Here is a 10,478-nt window from a genome sequence, read left to right as displayed (position 1 = left end):
AAAAATAAGGATCACCTCCAAATTCTTCAGGACACCCTAAAATCATCAGCCCGGAGGTTGGGTCTTGGGCACAGTTGTAAAGGAATGGCTAAATCAGGCTGGAATTAAAGGTTTTAGAATGGCCTTCCCAAAGTCCTGACTTAAACGTGTGGACAATGCTGAAGAAACAAGTCCATGTCAGAAAACCAACAACTTTAGCTGAACTGCACCAATTTTGTCAAGAGGAGTGGTCAAAAATTCAACCAGAAGCTTGTGGATGGCTACCAAAAGCACCTTATTGCAGTGAAACTTGCCAAGGGACATGTAACCAAATATTAACATTGCTGTATGTATACTTTTGACCCAGCAGATTTGGTCACATTTTCAGTAGACTCATAATAAATTCATAAAAGAACCAAACTTCATAAAAAAAATTTGTGACCAACAAATATGTGCTCCAATCACTCTATCACAAAAAAATAAAAGTTGTAGAAATGATTGGAAACTCAAGACAGCCATGACATTATGTTCTTTAAAGTGTATGTAAACGTTTGACCTCGACTGTTGGATTAAGAGTGTAAAGGTGATTAAAGGGTGTTATTTCATGTCTAGAGGGCTCATATAATGTTGAAAAACGTATTTAGAACGTTATGAACATATTTTTAATGCTGTAGCTTTGACAATATTTGTTTTATAATTAATGATTCCTACTTTGCGGAAATTCATTTCTCGCGGCCATGTACACAGCCAATTAACAGCGATAAAGGAGGGACGACTGTCTTTTCGCATTTCAAGACGCCAATTTTTTTCCTCCTGGTTCATCCATCATCCCAACAGTCTGTACATTGTTGTCTTTCCAGCACGGACATCCGTAGCCTAATTTCCCCCTCTACCTTGAGCATCTTCTCTTTTTTGCAAAAAGAGCAGCCATAAATTGCTTCCGAGAGGAGAGCGGGAGAGAGAGAGAGACGTCAACCGGCGCAGATGCATTGGCAGGAGGTTTGTGCCCCCCTCCCCTTCCTTCCTCTTGTCTTTTTTGTAGTGTTGGCACAGATTAAAATCTGATGAACGTGAGCAAAGACCACCTTACTGTCACACACACACACACAGCTTGTGCTGCAGGATAACGGTAGAGTAACTGGGGTGGGGGGACTGCAAGGCGAGAGGAGGTTAAAAAAAAAAGAAAAAAGGAGGAGGTGCTGTGGAGAGCTGGTGGGCTTCCTCGCTCCCTTACAGACACATTTTATTGACTTGCTAATTGGATGAGGCGCTCGGAGGAAGAGGATGCGGTGATAGAAGAGCAGGACACAGGCGCACACGAGGAAGCATCGCCAGTTATTTCTCCTCCTTTTTGGGGAGGGGGTGCGCATGCATAACAACAGATGTTTTTTTTCCCTTCTCTCTGCCAGCATCACCCGGCAGCGCTTTCTTATGCATGACATTGTCAAATGGAGGCTCCAGCTGCAAGACGCATCGTGACAAGTGAATGACTTCCATTTTTTTCCTCCCTCCTGGCTGGCTCCATATTCCTTTTTTTTTTTTTTTTTTTTTTACATGATTGGATCGATCGTCCCTTGATTGTCAGCCGAATCTTTCGTTTGTGCACCGGTCGACAAATATGACGGTACGGCGCGTACACGATTCAAGAGAAATGCTCTATAGATATATTGTATCGTTTGTACTGCAGCTAATGCTTAAAAGCTCCTGCCTTTTATGCCGTCAGATTTGCACAGAAGACAAGGCTCATGAATGAATATGTGTAGTAGCAGCATGGATAGGGGCAACAAAAAAAAAGGCAGTCTAGACTTGTTTAGCCACTGGGTAATGCATTCAAATATATTCCAACATGTTATTCATGTCCTATCCTCCATCCTAAAGAGTCTCTTTCTCCTGTGCTTCAGCCATGACTGAGGTTCTCCTGGTCAGAGAGCAGGTGCTGCTGTGCTGAGCTCTGCTGTCTCGATGAGCAACGCCGACAACCCACAGAAACGCACCACCTACCTCATCTCCCTCACTCTGGTGAAGGTTGAGGCTCTGCCGGAGCAGGAGGATGCAGAGGTGAAGGAGCCCCTTCCAGAGGGGGAAGGGAAGAAGGAAGAGGAGGAGGTGAAAAGAGGCCCCAAAGAGGAGGATGGATGTGTTGGTCCACAAGTGGTGGATAAAGAGAGCGCACAAGTGGAAGAAGAAGTGGAGCAGGTGCAGGTCAAGTATGGCAGCCCTAATGAGAATTGGGGGAAAGCCGAGCGCAGAGACTTTAAAGACGTTGTTCCGCCTGCTAAAAGCAAGGACCCTTCCGTGGTCCACCCAGCGGCGAGGCAAATGGTGAAGGTGTACAGCGGGAGCAGCTTCGAGGCTACCGTCCGCAGAGAGGGCCTTCGCTCCGACGCCTCGCGCCCCAAGACGGAGCTCTACCGCGAGCCTCCCAGGCTCTACCTCAAAGGTGAGAACGGAGCGGAGCTGAGCAACCGCTCGCGCTGCAGCCTCCCGTTTTCCATCCCGCCTCAGGTGAGCCAGCGCCCCGAAGTGCTGATGAGGTCGCACGTGGGGGCCAGCTCAGCATGCTGGAGGGACGCCAGAGACGCCAACAGCAGTTTGTATCACTCTGCCAAGACTCTAGAGCGCAGGGAGCAGCCCCCCTTGGTGGCGGCGACGACTCTGGGGCCTTACAGGGCGTCCTGGGCCGACAGCGACGGGAGGGGAACGCTCATCCGTCCTGCGGCTCCCCTCAGTGGAGGCTATTCCGGGATAATGAACAGGGATAACTCTCACGAAGAAAGGTTTAAGGTTTCCCTGGCTGCACCTGCCACCTCCGATGGGAACCGACCTCAGCGAAAAGGAACAAGTCGCACCCTGGACAACAGCGACTTGCACTGCCTCTCTGAGGACGCCAGGAGGGGGAAGGAGGGCCAAGGAGGAACGATCCAGAGAGCTCCTCCACGTGACCGCAAGATGCTCAAGTTCATTAGTGGGATTTTCACCAAAAGTGCAGCTGGGCCACCGAATGTCAGCACTGCATCTGCCCTCTATCCAGCTGTGGAGAGGGGCTCCAGCGAGGAGGAGGGTAAGTTTTGAGAAACATGTCGGGCTCACTGTTAACACACACTTGTGCCTTCTAATTGGCTCACTATTCAAGCAGGCAATGACCGTTATAAAAGCGAGAGGCGGGGATTTGTCACCAGTCAATCACAGGACACAAATGACCATCACTACGTCTACATGACCACATATTCCGGTTAAAGGACCCAGACAGTCCAAATGACTGAAATTTCAATAGCAAGTTCTCTTCATGTATTTTTTGCTCCTAAAAAATTACTATAGTACTCATTTCCCATTATATCAATTAGTTTTTGAATAATCCGTAGATAACTAACTGTACTTGTAACGTCTTCCTTTCCATCACCAGACTCGATTTGTCGCCCACCTCTTGGTGTGACGTCATCCACAGAACTAGAGTCCATTTTCCCGAATAGGCATTGCAGATAAAGGCATGTAAAACTATTATTTTGATCACTTAATTGCGTGTTTTGGTCGCCCTTGTCCGTGATTACTTCAAAACTGATATGGTTAAAGCCCCACATTTTTGGTGGATTTTGGCGGCGCCAGTGGACCGAAGTGGTAGTGTTTTGCAAGAAGAAGACCACATTTTCCATCAGGACTCGCGCGTATCACGTCAAACTGACATGATGGCTGCCGTAATATTGGCACAAATGTTATGTCTCTACAGCATTGGTTTGAAATCCCTCGTCTTTGCGCTCACGCCAGCGAATGAAAGCCAAGGCAATGTTGATCCTGACTGTCGTTTTATCCGGGTAAGCTCCGTTTTTCTTTGTAAGTCTCGTCAGACAAAACTTTTCGTGTCTTTGGCTGTTTTGGAGCTTCTGCCATGATAGCAGTAGGTGCACGTAGGCGTTCGCATAGACATCCATCTTTTTAAAGAATGCCGTAAAAAAAAACGTTTGTTTTTTTGGGTGGCACCCTCCTCAAAGTCGCTAAGCGATACAGACTCCCTCAGGCCATGACAGACGTGCCATTCAACTAGTTGTAAGTTGATTTATTATCTCAAAAGCTACGAAAATATTTTATGAAGGTTGAAAAGTTACATAGTACTGCTTTAAAATTTTGAGTAACATTTAAATATAAAATCATTGGCATTTTCTGGACTCCCTTCTCTTGTATCTCCTCTTCCATAGACACCATAGCTTGTGTTTCCTCATGCTCTTTCAGCATTTCCTCAAGCATCTTGAAAAAAAAAATCAGGAAAAGAGGACACAAAAAAAGAATACTAGCGGCTTGCCTTCTTTTTCTCTCGTTTTTCAGCACCGGGTCTGCCCTTCTTTCTCCGTTTGGTTCTGACTCGTCTTTCTCCCATTGAGGGTTCTCCAAATTTTCAGGATCACATTTGGCTTGAGTTTTTACATCCTTTTCCATCCAAACTCCGATCAAAACCCTTCTTTACCGATGTGAGAATTATTAAAATGATTGCTACAAATGACGCTCCTCTCGTTTAGTCCGTCCCATTTTGCACAAGTCAATTTGACTTTTCTTCATATTGCCATCAATATTGCAGGCTGACCCCTCCTTTAGTTTTATTGCTACAATCTGCAACAATACATCTGGCAGACATATTTTATCATTCCTTTAAATTTTGCGCGTGATTTGGAATGAAGATGCTACCAAAACACATACAATGTAATATGAAATTACCTCCAGTCTTCTCCAGGTGTTGTCACCGGGCTGGTACAGGGGTTAGGAATGCCCACTTTTAGCTCCAAATTGTGGGTGTTCCAAAATGTGATGAAACTTCTTAGAAAACAAGCTTAAAATCACCACTGTGTCTATTTTGTGGGTAATTTTACCTGTAGACATCATATTTAGGTCCAGAACTACAAACCTCGTTTCCATATGAGTTGGGAAATTGTGTTAGATGTAAATATAAACGGAATACAATGATTTGCAAATCCTTTTCAACCCATATTTAATTGAATGCACTACAAAGACAAGTTATTTGATGTTCAAACTCATAAACTTTATTTTTTTTTGCAAATAATAATTAACTTAGAATTTCATTGCTGCAACACGTGCCAAAGTAGTTGGGAAAGGGCATGTTCACCACTGTGTTACATGGCCTTTCCTTTTAACAACACTCAGTACACGTTTGGGAACTGAGGAGACACATTTTTTAAGCTTCTCAGGTGGAATTCTTTCCCATTCTTGCCTGATGTACAGCTTAAGTTGTTTAACAGTCCGGGGGTCTCCGTTGTGGTATTTTAGGCTTCATAATGCGCCACACATTTTCAATGGGAGACAGGTCTGGACTACAGGCAGGCCAGTCTAGTACCCGCACTCTTTTACTATGAAGCCACGTTGATGTAACACGTGGCTTGGCATTGTCTTGCTGAAATAAGCAGGGGCGTCCATGGTAACGTTGCTTGGATGGCAACATATGTTGCTCCAAAACCTGTATGTACCTTTCAGCATTAATGGCGCCTTCACAGATGTGTAAGTTACCCATGTCTTGGGCACTAATACACCCCTATACCATCACAGATGCTGGCTTTTCAACTTTGCGCCTATAACAATCCGGATGGTTCTTTTCCTCTTTGGTCTGGAAGACACAACGTCCACAGTTTCCGAAAACAATTTGAAATGTGGACTCGTCAGACCACAGAACACTTTTCCACTTTGTATCAGTCCATCTTAGATGAGCTCAGGCCCAGCGAAGCCGACGGCGTTTCTGGGTGTTGTTGATAAACGGTTTTCGCCTTGTATAGGAGAGTTTTACTTGCACTTACAGATGTAGCGACCAACTGTAGTTACTGACAGTGGGTTTCTGAAGTGTTCCTGAGCCCATGTGGTGATATCCTTTACACACTGATGTCGCTTGTTGATGCAGTACAGCCTGAGGGATCGAAGGTCATGGGCTTAGCTATTTACGTGCAGTGATTTCTCTAGATTCTCTGAACCCTTTGATGATATTACGGACCGTAGATGGTGAAATCCCTAAATTCCTTGCATTAGCTGGTTGAGAAAGGTTTTTCTTAAACTGTTCAACAATTTTCTCACGCATTTGTTGACAAAGTGGTGACCCTCGCCCCATCCTTGTTTGTGAATGACTGAGCATTTCATGGAATCTACTTTTATACCCAAACATGGCACCCACCTGTTCCCAATTTGCCTGTTCACCTGTGGGATGTTCCAAATAAGTGTTTATAAATAAATAAATAAATAAATAAATGGGTTGTACTTATATAGCGCTTTTCTACCTTCAAGGTACTCAAAGCGCTTTGACACTACTTCCACATTTACCCATTCACACACACATTCACACACTGATGGAGGGAGCTGCCATGCAAGGCGCTAACCAGCACCGATCAGGAGCAAGGGTGAAGTGTCTTGCTCAGGACACAACGGACATGACGAGGTTGGTACTAGGTGGGGATTGAACCAGGGACCCTCGGGTTGTGCACGGCCACTCTCCCACTGCGCCATGCCGTCCCATTCCTCAACTTTATCAGTATTTATTGCCACCTTTCCCAACTTCTTTGTCACGTGTTGCTGGCATCAAATTCTAAAGTTAATGATTATTTGCAAAAAAAAAATGTTTATCAGTTTGAACATCAAATATGTTGTCTTTGTAGCATATTCAACTGAATATGGTTTGAAAATGATTTGCAAATCATTGTATTCCGTTTATATTTACATCCAACCCAATTTCCCAACTCATATGGAAACGGGCTTTGTATGAAATAAGTGCCAATGTTGTCTGTATGAGAGGGGCCCTTTAAGGGTAAAATTGTCTCTAAACAAGAAGTTTGCATCCACAAACAATAAGAATATTCTTGCTTACATGTTAATTAGTTCATCCCCAATGTTTTTGTTAACAACGTTGAAAGCTGGATACCAAAGACAAAATGCTTGCCTTTATGTTACATTTTGTTGCTTTTGCTGTTTTGCGTCATATGCCACTTAAAGCCATTACAGTATTTGTATACATTTTTAATTGTAAAGACAAAACCGGCACCTTTCAGATACTCGTTGAAAAATATTACCTTAAATCTTACGAGGGGTAACAGTACATGTATACATACTATCAGTTTTGTACAGAGGTCTACAGAATTCCTAAACTGTACACGAAAAGTGAGGGGCAGTAAGTGTTACTGCCAGGCATCTTCTTCGTAACAAATACAGTACAGCCCACTTAGCCTTTAACTAGCAGGATGTGCCAAGGAGAAGCAAGAGCTAGAGAACCCTCTTGTCGTTAAAGTTGGAAACACTTGGCCCTACCGGTGGATTACATAGACGTACAAAGATAAGTGAAAAGTCGTATGGGTGCCGAACTAAATCGCAATTCCTAATTATTACGATTCTGAATTGATTGAAAATGTTCAATAATCGATACTTAACAATACTTTTTTTGTTTTATTATAATTGATGTATCAATATTTTTTCAGAAAATTGATTTGAATTAAAAATCGATCCTATTTCCAATAGTCACCACACGACCCGTAATCAAATTCTTAAAATCTTAAGAAATAGTGTGTCGTCATTGTTGTGTATAGATGTAGAATGGAGCTGCAAGATGCAACTATTAATGTTACGCTTCAGCCAATAAGAAGCGTTCATTTTTAAAATCACTGAAGTTGTTTACACAAGTTTAGCAGTTTTATGTTTTGCATTTTGTTACTTTACCGTACCCAAAATGAACCAAACTGTGATCTTAAAACTGAGGTACTAACCTAACAATTGTTAGATTTAGTTTATTTGAAAATGGGACAATACATATTAATGAACTATTGACGTGCAAATGTGTGAGATTATAGCTAATGGCTAATTTCCATTTCCAGTCCCTCGGCAAATTTAAGATAAACACATTGTAAACATAGAACACATAGTAACATTGTCCACCAATTTATGTGTGGATTTATTATATACAGTACAGTCATTTGTATAGGCTAGGATAGACTTGGCCATGATCATTGGGTTAAAGTACAATCCAGAAATGTGTTGTTAAATTACCATATTTTTCAGACCATAGGGCGCACTGGATTATAAGGCGCACTGCCGATGAGTAGGGCTATTCAAGTCTATTCTCATACAATCCATCTTCAAGCTGCTTTCTGACCGTTTTTTCAGGATGCACGGTTTTTTGGGCGGTCTTATTTACGTGGCTCCACTTTGACAGTGTCTTGTCCCTGTCATTTTTGTTGTACCCATAGAGTTTAGCGCTTCCATAGCGGAACTACTGACAGATATAAGTTAAAACTGTACGCTACATTATATTAGAAATGGCAACAGCGGAGGATGAATGCACCACAACAAGAGGATAGAGAAAAAGAAGGAACTTATTGACTACGGTGTCCAGTGCAAATTTTCAGGACTTATGCAGATCTCAAATAAACATCAGCAGGGACTAATATGTAAGGAAAGTTAGTTTTGCATAATATTGGGAAACAAAATGCCAGATAATGTCTCTTAATAGGTGCTATTTTGGGGTCCTTGTACACACACCATAATAATACCCGTATGTTAGATTTTAGATTTAGATTTATTGGTCCCCGTTGGAGAAATTCATTTTCACTGCCGTACATTTAAACAATGGACATTACACATCACGAACAAAAATAACAAAAAGACATCATACATGACCAAGACATTTACAGGCTTGTCAGACTGTTTAGGGCGGCTATAGCTGCAGGGATAAGGCTTTTCCCGAGGCGGGCCCTCCGGAATTTGATGTTTCTGTACCTGCGCCCTGATGGTAGTGGGGTGCTGTATTGGTGTAGTGGGTGAGTGATATCCTGGACTATCGTGTTTGCCAGTCGAATGATGGACCTGTGGTTTAAATCTGAAATGTTGGGTGTGGGTAGGCCGATGATTTTAGCTGCTATGTTTGTAATGCGTGTGAGTTTGGTTTTGAAGCACAATACGTCTAACTAAGGAGTCGTAATGCTCAGCGTTCAATCAATCGGTGCAGCTTTGTAGCTTACCAAAGTCGTACTAAAACATTTTGACAGATTTTCAAGCGCCGTGTCTAATGTTCTCTATTCTCAGTGAAACATCAACGATTTGCTATTGCTTGCTTGCAGGTACTCGCTAGCGTTATTTATTGAACAGGCGTCAACATGCATTCCACACGTATCTCTTATGTGTGACTGCTATTTACTGGTCACACTTATCGTTACACCATGTACCAAATAAAATTTGTTTTTCAACTTGTTTAAGTCGGGGTCCACGTAAATCAATTCACGGTACACAAGGAAGTGTTTTCAATTTAGAACAAAAAAAAGATTATATGACTCCTTTAATTCGCCCTATAATCTGGTGTTCTTTAAATATGAAAAAAGATCAAAATAGATCATTCATCGGCAGTGCGATTTATAATCCAGTGCGCCGTGTGGTCCGGAAAATACGTTACATGTTTATATGACCTAATATTGGGGTTGATACAGGTACAGTATGCACGGGTCCGAATCTTGTTTTCAATAATCACACCAATGGACAATTGAGACTCTCCAATTGACGTAACATGTTTTTGGGATGTGGGATTACGCCAGAGAGAACCCACATGCGTACAACGAGAACATGGACACTTCACACAGAGCTGTTCCAAAAGAGATTCCAACTGATCAGTGGTTAGCACATCTGCTGTGCTAACCACTGATCCACCACGTGAATACGATAGTAGGAAACACATCTGCTATTTGATTGTGTTGACAGTGCCTGAATTTAAATGAGGAATCATTTAGTTTATACTTTACAGTGATTGCATGAGATCAAATATTCATGAACATTGCCAACTCCCACTTTCATTACTAGCCAAGCTCCCGCGCTTACACCCAGTAAAACCCAAATCGAGTCATACTTTTAGAGTTGAAGTCCATTTGTAGCTGTTGAAATTGTATTTTCACCTGGACATGATACAAAAGTACTACCTTTATTAAAATAGTATGATCGTTAAAGTATTTGGGATAACTCAAAATGACTCGAGTACGGCAACTTAAAATACACAACATTTTGAGAAAAAAAAAAATCCACATAATATGCACTTTATGAATAGGCAGTCACTCATATCTGGAATGAAATGGAGGGATGCAGCATAGGAAAGAGAAAAACACATCATATAACAAACTTTTCACACACAGGGTGATTTGTTGAACAAACTGCTCTTCCAACACAAATGGGTCTATCTTTCCTGATGAAGCCAATTTTTTTTTTTTCCAAATGTTGGGCATTCTTAGTTAATTGCAGCCGGGTAATGATTAACACTTTCTGTTTAATCCATAGAAACCAACACCTATTTGTGTTTAAAAATATTGGGGAATGTACGCACAGAGCAAATTTCACACATATAAGACATGTTTTATGTTATTTCTAAGATACATATTCAAGTCAAACATGTGTAATTATGGCATTCATGCTAAATGTATTCCTTAACTTGACCCTTTTTAGTACCACAAAAGTACTTTGACATGAACCAAAGAACATATATTCATTCAAAG

General features: G+C 42.0%; 1 protein-coding gene across 2 annotated transcripts in view; it reads left to right on the top strand.

Moving 5' to 3' along the window:
- The first annotated feature begins 938 nt into the window (after window positions 1-938).
- LOC133570901 (arf-GAP with GTPase, ANK repeat and PH domain-containing protein 1-like) overlaps window positions 939-10,478 on the top strand; it is an 88,485-nt gene continuing 78,945 nt past the window's right edge. The window contains exons 1-2 of one of the 2 annotated variants that reach the window (XM_061923718.1): window positions 939-978; window positions 1,881-3,040. In XM_061923718.1, the coding sequence (XP_061779702.1) occupies window positions 1,942-3,040 (1,099 nt within the window). In that variant the 5' untranslated portion in view covers window positions 939-978; window positions 1,881-1,941. Of the gene's footprint in view, window positions 979-1,472; window positions 1,604-1,880; window positions 3,041-10,478 lie in introns of those variants that run through there. The other variant, XM_061923717.1, reaches the window with a different exon arrangement.

The sequence above is a fragment of the Nerophis lumbriciformis genome, linkage group LG28, assembly GCF_033978685.3.
Source record: "Nerophis lumbriciformis linkage group LG28, RoL_Nlum_v2.1, whole genome shotgun sequence".
Classification (NCBI taxonomy): Eukaryota; Metazoa; Chordata; class Actinopteri; order Syngnathiformes; family Syngnathidae; genus Nerophis; species Nerophis lumbriciformis.
This window is presented reverse-complemented; position numbering and strand designations above follow the sequence as displayed.